We start from the raw sequence: 19,729 nt of genomic DNA, 5'->3' as shown, positions 1-19,729 counted from the left end.
CGAAGACAACTATTTATAAATACTTGTACCTTCTTGACGATGGATGTAGTGGTTCTCCACGTTTCAGCTCCGTACGGTAGGACTGTTTTGACGTTCGTATCGAAGATTCTCACTTAGAATTTAGTTGACAGTTGTGTTTGAGTTCCATATGTTCTTCAATTGTAGAAATGCTGCCCTTGCTTAGCCAATCCTCGCCTTTACATCTGCATCAGATCCTCCTTGTTTATCAACGATGCTTCCCGGATACGTGAATGTCTCCACCTCTTCCAGAATTTCGCCATCAAGTGTGATTGGGTTGGTGTTCTCCGTGTTGTATTTGAGAATCTTGCTTTTTCCTTTGTGTATGTTGACGTCTATTGATGCAGAGGCTGCTGCTACATTTGTTATCTTCATCTGTATTTGTTCATGCGTATTTATCAGGTTCTACAAAGTATTTTCGTGAATCTATTCAGAAAGAAATGAGACGAAACCTTCATAAAAAGTGATTTTTAAGTCATTATAAACCCAATGATCAATTGATAATCTTCGTCATAGAGATTTGTATGTTTTATCTTCGTTTACAGTTAGTTATCTTTGGTTCATTCCCTTTCAGATTCATTAGTACAATCTATCCAATAAAAAAACAAAAAACCAAATATACATCTTTTCTTCATATGCATTAAATAACATGCTGGCAACAATGGATGAAGCTAACAAGGAATTAATTAATAATATACCACATTCAAGGGTAAAAACACGACCATCTGGAAAGTGTACATTAGCTAGGAAACGTTTAAAACAAGTGTTTAATATGAGAAAATATTATTTATCAGTTATTGGATTGACTGGTTTCGAAGCATTATTAGTATTATGTCGAGTAATACTGGAAACAGAATCATTACGTTTACCTGTAAGTATAAAATGTTTGTAGAAAAGGTAACATTATACAGTTTTTAAGACTGCTGTTGTCTCTTGTTGTAATACAGTTCAGAATAATGTTCTTACCTTGTGAGTATATAATCGATTTGTAATGGAATTCACGATGTATATTCCGTTTGTTTCCAGACTTGTCGAGATGTACCAACTTAATAGTGTTAGTTAGTGAACTATGGGTTGGATTATTTATCCAAGATTGTATGTATTAAGTAACCATTAAAGATTTTCATTTTTCCTGTATTGATAATCAAAAATGAATCAAATCAATATTTCTTGAGCCTCTTGGATTCTACATCATAGACCACATTTTACTATATAATTAACCCGTAAATGATGGCAATGCTGATTGGTATGTATTTGAAGTAAGTGTACCAACATAGTCTGGTCATATTCATTTATAAATATCAACATACAGAAGATTTAAACTCTCAGAGATTACGATGAGTTCACATTGAAGAAAGAATGCATTACTTCATGGATGACCGAATGATGTCAACTAATAAGATGATAAATATTGGTACAAAGAGGCACCAGATATATATGCGCCACACAAATCTCATTTGATTTGTGTGAGAGCTGTCATAACCTCCAGATGCCCAAACTGAAGCAAGTGGTTTTCTTAGGGGGCCACATCCGGAGCCTTTGACCTAAAGGTTTGATCCACAAGCCAGTGGAGCATCGTGAGGAGATGCAGTCCCATGGTAGCCGATGACCGACGATTGGTTCATACACCATTTTTCCCTTTAGGATACTGTAGCCCATGTGCACCATTGGTTCGGAATCAGGGTTTTTCAACTCCCCTTAGGTGAACTTTCCGTGTCCACCAACCCTGTTAGAGCGTTGGATATTTGTAAATAATTATACAGCTAATCAGCTATCTAATTACAATATAGCTATTCACTATATTTTCATATGTACCGTACCTAAATTACTAACGAGAATAGATTTATACTACATCTTTCTCTTTTCCTTACGTTGTTATAGTGATTATCTAAGAGTTTTTCAATCAGAAACCGATTTTACTTGAGTAATCATTGGAAATCAGAGATCACTTGTATACTGAGGTTTCAGCTAAACAAACAAACCTCATAAAATGTTTCAAAAGAATAAACCTAATATCAGAAGGGGTTTCTTTGTGAAGATTTAGTATTTTCAAAGCTGAAAGAGTGATTCAACTGAAGCTAGACCACCAAGGAAAACCTGGAAGCACTGGACGACCGTATCGGCGAGGTAGTGGATGCGCACTGCTGAGGAGTCCCACAACAGGACGAAACAGTCGTCCAGTGCTTTCAGATTTTCCCTGGTGGTCTAGCTTCAATTGACTCACGATTTCAGCTATGAGAATAAATTTAAGTAAAATAAGGACAACAAATGTAAAAAATGTTACGTGAATTAATTTATTCCTTGTACTTTAATAATACGCCAAGAATTTTATTGAACAAGGTTACCAATGATCTTAGTTCATCTATTTATCGAATATACAATGAATTATCTAAATATCTGACTTAGAAACACAAGATTAACGATACCTGTTATAATTCATACCACTACAATTACGATCCTGCGTATGTATTCGACATCAGAAGATTTTTAAATCCGAATCATGTTGAAATTGAAGTAAAAATTGTCAGTAGTTTGCCAATACTTTAGAAAAACAAACCATCTTTTAACAAAATTAATATTGTAGTGAACGAGAACACAAGTGGGGACAATCGAATGTATTTGAATACAAAATTATAAAACATCATAGTAAAATCTGAGAATCATACAGTAAATACTTTGTTTGAGAACTGTCAATCAATTATGTCAGATTTGATTGTTCTTTCGTTTCCATACCAACCATCCTCTGTCGTCATTCTCTTCTCTCAGATCTTCTTAAACTTCTACTGACGAGTATTTCACTTTTAATTGATGATACATACTGTGGTGTGAGCTACTGATATCAACATAAGTAGTATATATGGTGAGTAAGGAATAGAATATCTGACAGCAGAAGATTGAGAAGATCAAGAAGAGAAGAACAGAAATAAAAAGCAATTTGTGTGAAAATCCAGGAACAATGAAGCCTGAGGCAATTGAAGAACATTTTGCAAATAGTGTATCATAGCATGGTTTTTGTATTTTACCAAGTAACGTTGTAATTTGTGCTAAATACATAGTTGGTTGTCCTCACCTGTGTTCTCATTCACAACATTTGGTGTCGCTGCCTCCAAGGATGAAGATCCCATGGCCGAAGGAATTTGAGGACGGAGATGTGATGGGCTTCCTGAAGGAGTTCGAAGCCGTGGCGGAGCTGGTGGGAGTGAAGGAGCTGAAGGCGAAGACGGTGGTGCTGGGGACGCTGCTGAGAGGCAGAGCGAAAGCTGTATATGACAGCCTGGACGGTGCGGGCGGTAAGACGACATGGGAGGCAGTCACGGAGAGGTTGATCGTGGAGTTCGATAGCCCAGTGGACAGAGAAGACGCACTGCAGAAGTTCCGAGTGGCGAAGTTGCCGATCGATGGTGATCCGCTGGTGCTGGCCGTCGAGCTTACCAAGTTGCTGCGTCGCGCTCTGCCAAATCTGGATGAGGAGTCGGAGGCACAGTTGTTGGCGTCGCAGTTTATCGAGAGCGTGCCAGTTGCCGTTTCCCAGCAGCTGAGACTGGTACACGCCGCGCAACCTATGGATATCAGTGAGCTTGCAAAGGTGACGCGGCAGTTGATGACACGAACAGTAGCTCCGGTCGCGTGCGAAAGCCAGGAGATAAGCAGCATTGAGAAGAAGATTGAAGAACTGCAGCACGAGATTGCGGCATTACGAGTGATTCGTAAAAGGAATGATAAGTGTTTCGCATGTGGAGGGACAGGACACTGGAAGATAAACTGTCCAACACGACGAAAACGGAGATATTTTAGACGTTACGTGTTTCCTTCTTACTCTAGGGATCTGGGGGAAGTTGCATTAGTAGATAGAGGGGCAGTCTATGCAAGAGTGAACGTAAATGAACTAGATTTAGTGTGCCTAATCGATACAGGGGCAGCAGTTTCGTTAATAGGTAAAGAGCAATGTAAGAGATTCAAGCCGTGTAAAGTCGCAGTTCACACTATAGGAGGGCATATGTTAGAGGTATTAGGCGTGTCTAACAGTATCGTAAAAGTGGATGGTTCGGCGATAAGTTTCCCGTTCGTGGTAACCGCAAACCTGTCGAGACCAATATTAGGAGCAGATTTCCTAAGAGAAGTAAAAGCCATAGTTGACCTAAGAAGCGGTAAGGTGGTCACGAAGTACGGTTCATTCCCAATACATGAAAGTAGCGAGGTGGCTGAGGTTAGAGTGGCAACAGCCGTTCCGACGAAGAAACCAAACATCACCGAGTTGTGCAAAAAGTATGCGAAGCTGTTCACTGGAGAAGGAGAACCGTACGGATTTTGCGACAAAGTAAAGCACGAAATCCCGATAAAGAACGATGGAGGAAGTATATTCACAACACGTCGTGTCCCTGTGCACTTAGAGGCTGAAGTAAATCGACAGGTCCAAGAGATGCTGAAAGAAGGAATAATTGAGGAGGCGGACAGCCCATATAGCTCACCGGTACTCTTGGTAAAGAAACCGAATGGGAAATATAGATTTTGTGTTGATTTTAGAGAACTGAATAATATAACAGAACTAAAGCCGTGTGCAATGCCAACAGTAGTGGAAACATTAGATCGGCTGCAGAATGCCACAGTGTTTACAGTGTTGGATTTGCGGTCAGGTTATTGGCAGCTGCCTATAAAAGAGAGCGATCGAAGCAAAACAGCATTTACCATACGTGATAAACAATATCAATTTAGACGAATGCCGTTTGGATTGGCGGGTGCACCATTTACGTTCAGAAGATTAATGTCGCTACTGCTCAGGGATCTAGATAATGTCGAAGTGTATGGCGACGATGTAGTTGTATACAGCCAGACAGAAACAGATCATGTCAAGCATGTGGAAGCGGTCTTAAAGCGAATTGAAGAATTCGGACTTCGAATTAATAAGGACAAGTCACAGATGGCTAAAAGTAGCATCACGTTGTTGGGGCATAAAGTGGGAAATGGAGAAATAAAACCACTGCCGGAGAAAATTCTGACTATAAAGAACGTTGCAGTACCGAATTCGAAAAGGAAATTGAGACAGTTCCTGGGAAGGGCGGCGTTCTACAGTCGGTTCATCAAGAATTTCAACGAAATAGCAGCACCCCTTTATAAGTTGTTGAGTAACACTAAATTTTCGTGGACTGAAACCGCCCAACAAACGTTTAATCAAATCAAAAACGTGCTGGACGACCGCCAGATGACGCTAAGACTGCCCGAACTGGAGAAACCGTTTACAGTGACAACAGACGCAAGTGACCATGGTATAGGTGCCGTTTTAAGTCAGTCTAATAGAGTGGTGGAATACGCAAGTCGCGTTCTCACGCCTGCGGAACAGAAGTATTCAACGATCGAAAAGGAGTGTTTAGCGATTGTGTGGGCAGTAGACAAGTGGAGACCATATCTGTTAGGTAGACGATTTCACATCGAGACTGACCATAAACCTCTGCAGTGGCTACAAACAGCACGAGACCCACGTGGGAAGTTGGCGCGATGGATGATACGTCTGCAGGAGTATGACTTCAGTATCGGGCATGTTCCAGGGAAGGAAAATGTAATGGCGGACTACCTGTCAAGACCAGACATGGAAGCCGAGCTTCCATTGACAGCATACGCAGTGAACAGTATAGAGGGAGACCCACTAGAACTCGTCCGGCAACAGAAATCTGATCCTAAACTTCGAGAGGTAATCAGAGTGATAAGAGAGGGGGCAGATGTTGACAAACGAGCAATGGACAAGGAGGTAATAATGTTGCTTCGGCAAAAGGAAAGACTGAAAGTGAACACATATGGAGCTCTGGTCTGGCAGGATGATGACAAAAATTGGGTGGCTGTGATCCCGAAAGACTGGCGGCGTAAGATGATACACGAATGCCATCAGGTAGCGCACACAGGTATCGCAAGAACGACAGATTTACTACGGCAAAGTGCATACTGGCCAGGCATGAGAGACGATGTGGCCCAATATGTGTTGACGTGCCAGCAGTGCCAATTAATGAAAAGCGATAGATACATGCAACCGCCATTGCAGTCGGTCCCAGTAACCGCAGTCGGTGATCTATGGTCGGTAGATGTGATGGGACCATTTCCACAGACGGATAGCGGCAACCGATACTTACTAGTAATGACGGAACATGCTACACGATGGGTCGACGCTGTACCGATTGCCGACCAGCGGGCGAAAACAGTGACCGAAGTAATAATCCGGCACATTGTAGCGGGTCATGGAGTACCGAAGATGATACTAACCGACCAGGGTCCCTGTTTTGAAAGTGACGAGTTTAAGGCCCGTTTAAAGCAGTTCGGCATCAAGAGGATACGAACTACACCGTATCACCCTCAGACGAACGGGCTTACGGAAAGAAACAACCGGACATTAAAGGAATGGTTAGCATCTAAAGGAGGGAATTGGGAGAAAGAGTTACCACTAATTTTGCTGGCGCATCGTGCCTCCATCCAAGGAACAACCAAGAAATCACCTTTCCTACTTATGTATGGTAGACAGCCACGACTTCCAATGCATAGTAAAACGTGGCCACAGCAGCAGAAGTGGACAGCAACAAGATTAAGGAAAGAGAGGATGGAGGCAATAAAGAACGTGAAAAAGAAACAAATATCAGACATCAAGAAGGCGGAACAGCAGAGAAGAGCGTGGAAGCCTTTTAGAGTGGGGGACCTGGTAAAGTGTAGAGAACGGAGAGCTAACACTGAAGGAGGACCAGGGTCAGGAAAGCTGATCCCGAAATGGGAGGGACCGTACATTATCACGGAGAGACGCGGCCCAGTTTACACGATCCGGAGAGAAGACAAGCAGAAGCGTGTAAATGCCAGTCAACTACAGAGATGGTTTCAAGAACATCATGAGCACGAGTCACGAACAGCACCAAAGGAGACAATGGTACGCCGATCAGAAAGATTGCGAGAACAGCTTATTAAAAGGGGGGACGAGTGTGGTGTGAGCTACTGATATCAACATAAGTAGTATATATGGTGAGTAAGGAATAGAATATCTGACAGCAGAAGATTGAGAAGATCAAGAAGAGAAGAACAGAAATAAAAAGCAATTTGTGTGAAAATCCAGGAACAATGAAGCCTGAGGCAATTGAAGAACATTTTGCAAATAGTGTATCATAGCATGGTTTTTGTATTTTACCAAGTAACGTTGTAATTTGTGCTAAATACATAGTTGGTTGTCCTCACCTGTGTTCTCATTCACAACAATACTACTTATATCTGTCGGCATCAGTAGCAAACATCACAATATTACAGATTATTATAGTCATGATACGTAACGTAAGCAGAGATGGATAGTGGCTAGCAGTGGAATCCAGTTGGACGCGCGTCTCGTCTTGTTTGGGACTCGTCAGATGGATGCACCTGCATCACAGAGTTGTTGATGCTCACTCTGGGACTCGAACTCAGTACCTTTCGCTTCAAACGCCATCGCGTTATCCACTCGACCACTGAGTCCTGATAACCACTGCTAGCCACTGTCCATCTTTGCTTGTCATGCTTGTGAATTAAGGCTATATCGAGGCAATACGCACAGTATACATATATGCCAATTAGAGACTGATCAATTGCAGTCCTAACACATCAATGGGAAGATTTAAACAAACAATACTAAGTGATACGTAACACCTTATCACTTAGATACTAATCATGAGATAGTTCGTAAGTTATTTGAGTTAAATTTTAACCCCTATATATACATATTATAAAACATTATAAGACTGTAAAGTACTAGCGATAAGGCGTACTAGACATGAGTAATCGGTTGTTCTTATGGTCAATTCAACACTACATATGTCATTGATTATTGTGTCCAACTACTATGTTTCCCCATTTGTATAATAACCCAGTGATTATTGTCTTACTTTATGTCTCTTTTTTTTTATAAATTTTTCCACAGCCTGGAAATAGTCAACGATTAATTTTAGAAGGTCAATTAGCTTTAGAATGTTTAAGTTTATTTATATTATCATTATTTGTTGTGGAAATTCCATTTAAAATATGGGCTATGGGTATTCGTCAATGGGGTCATCAATTATTATTCATTATAGATGGTCTTATATGTTCTGTATGTTTTTCATTAGATATATATAATATATATCGACATTCTAATCGACCATCAAGAATGATGAATTCATCGAAAGTATTAGAATTATGTAATTATTTACACATTACATTACAAGCAGATACAGCTTCAACATTTGCTGAAATCTTTGGTCTTATGATTGTTTATAGATTATGGTATATTAGAAGATTTATAAGAAGTAAGTATTCAGTTTTTTTTGTGGGTCCATTGTCTTCTCAATCAAACTGTATGATTTCATTATGTAATTTTGCCCCCAAATGCCCTGGTACGACCGAGAGTAGGGAGAGTTAGCTCTCACATGATCACGCGTATATGGCCTCTGTCAGGGAAGTGCTACTCACTGCCTTCTCGTGGCATTACTGTTGTTTACGAAATTGAGAGGACGAAAAGTGAATGTCCGGAGCTTTAACCGGGTTGGTGGACATGGAAAGTCCACCTAGAGGAGTTGGAAAACCTTGATTCCAAACCAATGGTGCACATTGGCTCCAGGATCCTGAGGGAACAAATGGCATATGAATCAATTGTTGGTCACCGGCTACCATGTGACCGTATCTCCTCAAGATGCTCCACTGCCTTGTGGGTTAGATCTTTAGGTCAAAGGCTCTGAGTGTGGCTCCCTAAGAAAACCACGTGCTTCAGTTTGGGGACCTGGTCAGTATCACAACCCTTACACAAAGATTTGTGCGTCGCGTATGTATCTGGTGCTTCCTTGTATCAATACTTATGTGTTTAATTAAATTAAATTATTATGTAATTTATCTTTTCAGAAATTAGTGTTATTCTCTTTCAAATTTTTACTCTATATGATGATTAGAACAGTCACAATAAAATCAGAAGGGGGTTTTGTGGAGATTTTAGTAATTTTATATAATTGAGATCATGAGTCAATTGAAGTTAGACCACCATGAAAAACCTGGAAGCACTGGACGACCGTTTCTTCGTATTGTGGGACTCCTCAGCAATGCGCATCCGCACTAACATTAACACCGTTGGATGTTGACTCAGGGGTCTATCAGTTAAGTGCTCTGGCGCGAGACTGGTAGGTCTTGGGTTCGGATCTCGCGAGGCGGGATCGTGGATGTGCACTGCTGACGAGTCCCACGATAGGACGAAACGGCCGTCCAGCGCTTCCAGGTTTTTCATGGTGATCTAACTCCAATTGACTCATGATCTCAATTATATAAAATAATAACAAGAGTTATAAAAATAACTTTAGGAAAACAATGAAATCAGTCTATTTCAGGTTTTAGAATATTTGGATTCTAGCTGGCAGGGATATCAGAGATGCTTGTTTTTACCAATATGAGACTCAAAAGCTAGATATTTTTGTATCTAAGTGTTGTTATTCATACTGAAAAAACGAACCAACTACTTATCGTTTAAGTTTCCAGCAGCGGGGCAACGCATTGACATTTGGAGTAATAAATAATATTTAGGTAAAGACACTGTTATATCACAAATCGATTAACAAACCCCTGGATTATAATTTCGTATTATATTTCAATTTTTTATGCTTCATAGAATTCAATTAGGGTTTTTCATGTTTGATCATGTTTCACACCGTGTGATTTAATCAAATCTCTTCAATAAATTAAAGTTGTAAGCTAAAAATCTCAATAATTGTTGTCGATAATATTACACTTACTTACTTATTTACGCCAGTTACTACTTCTGGAGGAGAATAGACCTCCCATCAGCATTCTCTATTCAATCCTGCCCTGGATAATCATTTCCAGTTAGTTCCAGTTGTTCTTCATCCTTTTCATGTCTGTTTACAACTCCCTACATAGTTTGTTCTTCGGTCTTCCACTTTACCGTTTCCCTTCAGGATCTCAAGTTAGCGCTTACCTTGTGATACAGTTTAATGATTATCGTAAAGTATGTCTTATCCGTCTCTAGAGTCTTCTTCAGTTAGAAGTTGTTTTGTTCTCTCCCATAGTGGGCTGTTGCTGATGGTATTCAGCCAACAACGGATATTGAGTATCTTGCGTAGACAACTCTTTATAAATACTTGTACCATTTTGATGATAGTTGTGGTAGTTCGTTAGACTATGATTAATATTAACATTCATTTTAACATTGATTGATTCACTCTATCACTATACAAATGTATTATGAGTATTACACTATTTGACTATCTACTGACATTGATTAGGTTAACATGAAGTACATTTCGAGAATTAAGTTCAGTTTACTGTATTTTCCTTTCTATGATAAATAGATGATATAATAAACATAAAGTTGAATCAAATGTCTATTTTGTCATATTGTTATACACTACTTAGCCAAGATGGATAGTGGCTAGCAGTGGGATCACGTATGAGCGTTTCGTTATATTTAAGACACGTCAGCCGGATGTACCTGCATCTGGGACTCGAACCCAGTACCTTTCACTTCAAACGCCATCTCGTTATCTACTCAGTTACTGAGTCCTGATAACCACTTACTTGTGCAATGGGGTGAACTTTAAATTCACTTGGGTATTGTTTGTTTGAATCTTCCCTTTGATGTCTAGGACTGCAATTGATCAGTCACTTATTGGTATATGTGCGTCCTGTGTGGACTGCCTCGATATAGCCTTAATTCACAAGCATTATAAGCATAGATGGATAGTGGCTAGCAGTGAAATCCAAGACACATGTTTCGTCCTATTTGTGACTCATCAGCTGAATTTACCTGCGATACGCACAATATTCACATATACCAATAAGAGACTGATCAATTACAGTTCTAAACATCAATCAAAAGATTCAAACAAACAATACCAAGTGAATTTATACACTGCTACTTCTAAATTTACCGGTTTATATGAAAATTAGTAGTAGAAAAAGAAACTAAAAACATTTCTTTCTAATTAAAATGAGGGTAGTTGTTAATGATAAGAAAGAAGAATAGTATATAATAGAATGAATAGTTTATAATTGATGGAATCATTGTAAACATTAAAGAATTGATGGTATAGACCTTAGTTAAACTTTGATTGATTGATTCATCATATAAGAATCATATAGACATATAGATGTAGTTGATAGAAATTCAATTATAATTACACTAGTTGTTGGCTTGTTAATTGTTAAAATCAAACTATTTAGGCATTAATTATAGTGGCTATTAAGACTCAGTAGCTGAGTGGATAATGCGATGGTGTTTGAAGCAAAAGGTACTAGGTTCGAGTCTCAGAGTGAACATCAACTCTGAGATACAGGTGCATCCAGCTGACGAGTCCCAAATAGGACGAAACGCGCGTCAAACTGGATTCCACTGTTAGACACTATCCATCTTTGCTTATAATGCTTGTGAATTAAAGGCTATATCGAGGCAATACGCACAGTATGCATATATGCCAATAAGAAAATGACCAGTTGCAGTGCTAAAAACATCGATGGGAAGATTCAAACAAACAATACCAAGTGAATTTATATTCGGATTTGTTTAATCAAATTGTGATATGATCATTAGATTAAAAGTAATTCAATATCATAATCCGTAAATGATTTCAGACCATAGTTAAGAAAAAATTAACCCAAGATTCATGTTAGTTTGATAGTAATAGATGTTTATGACCTCGAAAAAAATTAAGGGTCCGATCCCCATCGCCAGTTGTTATATCGAGTGATTGTCTATTAGAGAGCAATGAATTTATTGATCGCCCAATGACACACAAAAGCCGTATGAGCAGTCTTGAGTACTTATCAGCCAGTTAAGTTCAGAACACCAATAACTGCCTCCGCATTATGAATCATTACTCTCAAGCAAACTGGGTTTATATACCAAACAAACTGAGCACATCGTACCAATAAAATAGGAAATAACATTTGTACATGATTCAGCCAACTGTGGCTGTGAATAGGGGGAACAGTAATCAATAGACTAGGAATAACTCAAGGATGGTAAATCGTATAATAATAGTCCATAGGTCAAAATGAAGCTTATAATAAAAGGGACACGAATATGAATAGTTTAGTTACCTAACAATTATACAATAGGAAATATACATATCATATTGGTCAATAAATAGTCCTCAAAGTCACTATTCATAACATAACCCTTGTCATGTTTAGTGACATTGACATTAAGTTGATCGAAAGTTGACTGATATCATTTCGAACTGATATGTTGTATTCAGCTAGTCAGGAAATAGGTATTTCTATCTATAGACTATTTGTTTATTTATTGTTTACAATATGTATGAATGTTTAAAGCACAGAGTCCAAGATATTGTATTTAGAATTGCTGGAACGCAATAAGATAGAGTCTATAATATTTAACATTGATATTGTTGGGGTGATCCAGAAAATTTCTCGCAATAGACAAGAAAGACTCAGGAAAACATTAAGAAGCATTTTGTCCAATCAGCGTTGACTAGAAGTTTTGTTAGAAACATCACAAAAGTGAAAAGTCACATTTAGAGTTTCTGATTGACTGATTACTATGCTGTTACTATGTTTAGTAGCATTTTAGAATTTTCAGGAAAACCTAAGGTCTTCTAAAATACTATAAAAACTCTATATTTTCTGTACATAAATGAACCTATAGAGTAAAGTGTTTCTCGCATATTTTGTACCTTTTCTCTTATGTTGAAGTCGCTGTTTAGTTCTAGTTTGGTGTTTACAAGACTAGCTTTGGATCCGAATATAGCGTTCAATTAACAAGACTTATCAGATATTGCCAGTGGTGGTAACCCTATATGATACTTTTAAACAGATTTCAAATTAAATGGACATTTAATTATAAACATACTAATTCATTGAGTATTTAGTACAACAGAAGGATTTTCTCAAAGAATATATAAAAGTCTTTAATGAATTTTGAATCTCAATCAGAGACTATTGACTAGTTGGATAGTACTGTGTATACTATTTTGCTTCCGATAGTGAAAGGAATTCAGAAGTTAGAATTAGAGAAAATATAATCAAATTGAACAGAATTTGTTGTTTAAATAAACTATTAAATAGGATATATTAAGTTGCTGGGTAACAAATTTTGTAATCGATTTCTAGACTACTGGAAATTAACCAAACGTGAACTCTAAACAAATTTGATGGGTAGAAATAACTTGGTATGTCTAATGAATTGTTTAGTTTAGTTACAAACAGAGTTAACTCAAAGATCTGTATGCTCTTCGAAAGAAATCCGCTAAAACTAACGGTGAATTACGCGTTTTACCGAAGAAATGAGATGGAAGTGTAAACTGATAGACTTATTGACTTTACTCAAAATCTTGAAGTAATTTGAGGCTTTGCTTGGCTTATAATTGTCTTCTGTGTAATAATCCTTATGTCGCTTGTGGAATTCTATATTTTTCTGGTTTTCTTCTTATAACTGACATGCTTGGAGCACAGTGGAATAAGTTAACTTTTCCTGTTATTGCATTAATGATTTTTGTTCTGTTCTCCAGTATAAAGGAATATCATTATAATCTCTTGGACATAGGATCAATTTACAAAATGTTTTAGCTCATATTTACTTTGTGGGGAATAATAATCTTAAACTATTCAATGTTCTGCAGGACAATCGAAATAGTTAGTCAATAGTTAAACTAGTCGTAGAAGTCACTTTTAAAATGGTGGAGAAGATTTGTAGCTGAGGTGGGTGATTTTGATGTAGGTTTGTTCTCTGAGCTGGATGGTTTGGTCGTGGAGCTTTCATCGTCCTTCTGAACACGACATCATCAGCACAAACTTTGGGTAAAAGTGAACTTTTTGAATTTCTCCACATGTGATTCACAGCTTGTTCTATGCACCTCGATGTTGATTGGTTCTTTGATGTAAGTAGGTTGGTACATTGTCTTGTATTGACTTAATAAGCATAAAAAGGAAATATCTTAATTATGTCCACTTGTAAAATATGTTAGTCAATATAAATGGGATGATCCAAGTTTAGTGTCTAATAACACCGTTAGATTTATAACCGAATTTGTTTAACTATTACAAAACCAGTACTGGTTAGTTACTTACTTCCATTTCCGCACTTCTCTACAGTACAAACAATGTGACACCAGTTTCAAAATAAGAATCTCAATTTTTTATAGCGAGGGCAACTTCATCCAGCAAATGAGTTGAAAATGAGTTGATCATTATTCTCGAATTCAGTCATTCTTATGCATGTTGTTGTTGTTTATCCATAAATAACAGATGTATTACACAGTTAACAACTATCGTGAGTATATATATATATATATCATTATCAGTAGGGGGTTGTGGAGAATGTGAAGTTTTTGATTCAGACCATGAATCAATCGATGTTAAACCACCATTGAGAATCTGAGATTACTGGACAACCATTTCTTCCTAGTATGAGACTTCTCAGCAGTGCTCATACACTAGATTCAAACCTAGGATCTTCGGTTTCGCACGTGAACGCGTGACCTTTAAACCACTGAATTGGCATCCAACAAAATTGACCGACCATCTTCCATTGTCTAAGATAGATATCTTTTCTTAACTTGATACGGATTAGCCTCACTGTTCATAATTATAATATATTAGAATATATTTTGACATAAATCTCTCGATTCCAACATTTTCATTCTTGTTTTATCATTACACAATATACTTATATTTTATAGTTGAAATCATGAGTCAATTGATGCTAAACCACCATGGAAAACCTAAAAGCACTGGGCGGCCGTTTCATCTATTGTTAGATATCAACTCACTGAAGACAATGATGAACGGTTGTTCAATTTCGTGGATTGGTTGAAGTTAGACATTACCACAGTTGGATGCCAGCTCAGTGGTCTAGATGTCGAGCGCTCGCGCGCGAGACTGATAGGCCCTACACTCGAATCTCGCGAGGTGGGATGATGTATACGCACTGCTGACAAGTCCCACAATAGGATGAAACGGTCGTCCAACACTTCCAGGTTTTTCATGTTGGTCTAGCTTCAATTGACTCGTGATTTCTGCTGAAAATAACTTTACACTTTCATACATATACATATGTATATTATTTAAGTAATTTATTCAATGTTTATAGATTTTGTTCAAACAAATGATTGTATAGATGTGCTGCTTTTTGTTTGTTTGTTTTGATATGCTTATCTATAAAATAGATGAATTTGTCAAAGAAAATTTATACATTGTGTTATAAAATAGGTCAACTAGAAACACCCCCTCCCCCCAAAAAATGAAAGTTAGATACACCTATTCAAATATGAAATGAATATAGGTGTATATGAATTCTAAATATGTTTTGTATCCATGTAAAAATTTCTGTATATTGGTGAACAGATTTAAAAGATGATGAATGTATATATGTATATCATTTGTCAGCTGGATGGACCTTCATCTCAGAGTTGATGTTCACTTTGGGACTCGAACCTAGTATCGTTTGCTTCAAACGTCATCGCGTTATCCACTCATCTACTGAGTCCTGATAGCCACTTTCTTATGCAACGGGTTGAAGTTTAAATTCACTTGATATAGTCTTCTAGAATCTTGAACTCAGTGGCTGAGTGCATAACGCGATGGCGTTTGAAGCAAACGGTAGTGGGTTCAAGTCTCAGAGTCCCGAATAGAACGAAACGCTCGTCCTGGATTCCACTACTAGCCACTATCCATCTATGCTTATAATTCATATATTAGATCGAGACAGTTGCCACGTTTTCATACGTTGCTTACCTACACTCAGTCAGTAATGTGAACAATTTCTATAAAAGTTGTATCTTAATCATAATGATTATCTGTCAATTACTATTTACTGAGAAACATTCTTGAAGTCTCTATGATTAACAGAGTTCAACCGCATCACTCATGAGTCAAGTATCACAGTTGGTAATTAGTGACTGTCTCTCATTATTTCGAAATGAGAGTTGTAAAAGTGTACCATTGTATTTGAGGTCAATGATCTATGGTAGTTCGAATGGAACTGCATAAAACAGACCGTTTGATGAACTTTGATCTCTGTAGACGTTGAACCTATCTTGGTAATATTGATTTTCTTTCAAAATGGATCAGATTATTCTAAATGTATTACACTATAGTTTCCTATACTACTGATAATACTTATCTCATAGCATTATCTCAATCCTTTAACTCAATCTGAAAAAAGTTGTCATGACAACTTAATCAATCAACAAACATAAATGATACAAACGCATTTTTACCGCCTACAGACTTGTCGCAGTATTCAGTCTTTTATCAATGTTTTATTTATTTATTCAGCCAACTTTTTCTAAATAAATGAAAGGTTGAAACGATTTTCTTCAGAAATCAATTTTCGACTGTAAAGCAAGATAACTTCTTCATGGAATTACAGGACTCTCAATCAGTGAGCCAACATGACTATACTAAAGATCAAAGTCAGGCCACTTGTGTTCTGCATTGAGCGCATTACTTTAGAACTATAATTCTATCTTCAATTATTAATTTGTAGAATAGCATGAAAATCATACAGTGTGACTGATGATAGTTATCTTATTACGTAGGTGGTTAAACCCGATTAATCACCATTTCAGAGTAAATGTGTAATAGTTTTTTAATTGTTTAATCTTAGAGATTTGTTCTATTCTAAATTGACGCCCTAATGCCCTGGTACGACCGAGAGTGGGGAGAGTCCGCGCTCCATCTCGAAATGCTTTCACATGACCACGCGTATATAGCCTCTGTCAGGGAAGTCCTACTCACTGCCTTCTCGTAACATTGCTGTTGTTTACGAAATTGAGAGGACGAAAAGTGAATGTCCGGCACTTTAACCGGGTTAGTGGACACCCTGATTTCAAACCAATGGTGCACATGGGCTCCAGGATCCTGATGGAACAAATGGCGTATGAATCATTCGTTGATCACCGACTACCTTGGAACTGCATCTCCTTACGATGCTCCACTGCTTTGTGGAGCAGACCTTTAGGTGGAAGGCTCCAGGTGTGGCCCCCTAAGAAAACCACTTGCTTCAGCTTGGGCACCTGAGCAGTATCACAGCCCTCACACAAATCTCATTTGATTTGTGTGGCCATATGTATCTGGTGCCTCGTTGTACCAATATTTATGATTTAAAGCCAACTTTTACTAGATTAATATTTCATCCGGAAGTTATAACCTTCAGTAGTTTATTTTAACAAAGCATCTAATGACTTGTTCATTACAGTGGTCTAGAGATATGGAATGCTTCACAGGATCCAAATAAGATGGGTTAGACCCATGACCAACTCATGAATGTGACGTCTAGCACTAAAACGAAACAAATGTCACATACTTCTTTATTTTCAAAGATTTCCACTTTGAAATTGATGGGTGACGAAAATAATCTCGGGTTCAAGTCAATATCTTTGACTAAACCAAATAAGATCTTACAGTAATAATCAATAATCAATATCACTTCAATACTTTAAAGTGAACCACTACTGTTCTCTTTCTAATTCCAGAAACTGTATTCATTAAAAGTAAACAATCAATGAAACAAATTCAAGAACTTCAACAAGTTTGTAATGAATCTGATCAACGTATTAATCAATTAGAAACTATATTACATGAACAAATAGATCGTAAAGATAATCTACGACCTATATCTAATGTAACCTCAGATAATAAACAAGGACAACAACAAACAAGACCAATGTCAAAAGTCAATTATTCAAATCGTCCTATACCACGTCAGTTTTCCAGTACAGAACGTTAACCATTATATCTATGCATGTTTTAGGCTTTCAATGGGATACTTACCAAACTAATGATTACACTAATTTTTTTGCATCACATCTGTACTACTTCATTTCAGTAGTATAAATAAGCTCTACTAAAATAAAACGATATAGAATTAAATCTTCATTTAGAAAGCTTATAGAAAACTATATATTGTATTAGTTCTAACCTTATGATTTATGATGGCTTGTATAATATGTCTACAACAATTGAAGTCTATTCTTATGTAATAATTTGCTAGTATTTGTATTCTAATATATATAATAACTGAACTAGTGAATTAGATTTATACTATAAGAGGTTGTATTTGAAGGGTTGAATAATGATGTTGTCTATCATGGGAATTTCGTCTCAATTTAGACTTGTAAAACAAGTATATACATAGGTGTAACAAAGGATTGGGAGTTTTTTCTAGGAATCGAACCTGAGAGTAGTGAATTTATTTTTGAGTCAGAACATTATTATTATTAGTAATGACGTTATTCAATATTATATTTCTGGTATAATCTAGAATTCTCAGTACAATGTATTTCAACAAGTTTCCATTTCTTACTTCTTCCTGACGATTAATATTGAGTGATCATCAGTTAGAAGTTAGCAGTTCAGTCAATCGACATCTAAATAATGTACATTCTTTTTGATGCATATTGCCAACAACCACGATATATCTTATTGGGTGTTTTGGTATTTATTTAAACACATAGATATTAGTACAAAAAGACACCAGATATATATGCGCCACACAATTCTCATTTGATTTTTGTGAGGGCTGTGATACTGCCCGGGTGCTCAAACTGAAGCAGGTGGTTTTCTTAGGGGAACACACCTGAAGCCTTCGACCTAAAGGTCTGTTCCACAAGGCAATGGAGCATCGTGAAGAGATGCAGTCCCATGGTAGTCGGTGACCAATGATTGGTTCATACGCCATTTGTTCCCTCAGGATACTGGAGCTTATGTGCAAGATTGGTTTGTAATCAGGGTTTTCCAACTTCCCTAGGTGGACTCTCCGTGTCCACCAACCCGGTTAAAGCGTCGGACATTCGCTATTCGTCCTCTCAATTTCGTAAACAACATTAATGCCACGAGAAGTCAGTGAGTAGGACTTCCCTGACAGAGGCTATACACACGTGGCCATGTGATGATTTGCTTATCTTAAAAAAGGAAGTTCATGGGGAGATTAGGTACAGAATTTAAATTTGTGTATCATTTTGCTTAATGTTTGAAATACATTTCTGTAATATAACATAAAGTCATATCTTTATTACGAATGAATGTTTTGCTGCTTAAATTTCATTCAATATTCCAAACATCACTGTATAATATCATTAATGCTGATAATAGTACAGCTGAAGAGGTCAACACAAGTAGCAGTTCATATCTTACTTCTATGCAGACGACGTTTTGTCAAACCAGCTAATGTGTCGTTCTAATAAGGTCAAGTATTTGGTGAGCATCTAAGTGAACGTATATATCTTTAGGATTATCACTAGAGACCCATTGCACTTAGTTTCGTGAGAGTAAGTACGTAGTACTACTCCAGTTGTGTAAGTTTGTCATTTTTGTAACGAATACATCCCTACAATACTCATACCACTGAACAGCCGAGACTTCAGTGACATCTACTATTATTGCAACCAATGTTACTGGTGCTTTTATCATAAAGTTGGCGGCAATTATTATAATATGCCTTAGTCTCAATCTGGATCGAGCGATAAAGCTTCCTTTTCTAGCAAATGTCTTCCTTCAACATATATTACATCGAAGGACAACATCACGGTAGTCTGCACAAGGTCTACAAGTCATTCAATACTCGTAATTACAATTACAGGAACTTCTTAGTAGTTTCATTTGTTGTAGCCGCTTAATTGTCAAGTCTTCTCTAAAATTCTCTGTGAACCGATCGTACATAAGCATCAGGTACTGAAATTGGCGCCGTGACCTTGAAATCCCTCAGACGCTTCTGATTGGCTCG

The 19,729-nt window shown here is 37.5% G+C and overlaps 1 protein-coding gene across 1 annotated transcript; it reads left to right on the top strand.

The window, feature by feature from the left end:
* Nucleotides 1–667: 667 nt before the first annotated feature.
* Nucleotides 668–18,027, top strand: Smp_017420 (hypothetical protein; the record flags this gene model as incomplete). Its single annotated transcript, XM_018791210.1, has 3 exons — nucleotides 668–889; nucleotides 7,931–8,294; nucleotides 17,481–18,027. The coding sequence occupies 3 exons, from the start codon at nucleotides 668–670 to the stop codon at nucleotides 17,732–17,734; spliced, it is 840 nt and encodes a 279-aa protein (XP_018645591.1). The 3' UTR covers nucleotides 17,735–18,027.
* Nucleotides 18,028–19,729: the final 1,702 nt, after the last annotated feature.

Source organism: Schistosoma mansoni (assembly GCF_000237925.1).
Source record: "Schistosoma mansoni, WGS project CABG00000000 data, chromosome 3 unplaced supercontig 0174, strain Puerto Rico, whole genome shotgun sequence".
Classification (NCBI taxonomy): Eukaryota; Metazoa; Platyhelminthes; class Trematoda; order Strigeidida; family Schistosomatidae; genus Schistosoma; species Schistosoma mansoni.
Note: the sequence above shows the minus strand (reverse complement) of the source record. Positions and strands in the feature narration are given on the sequence as shown.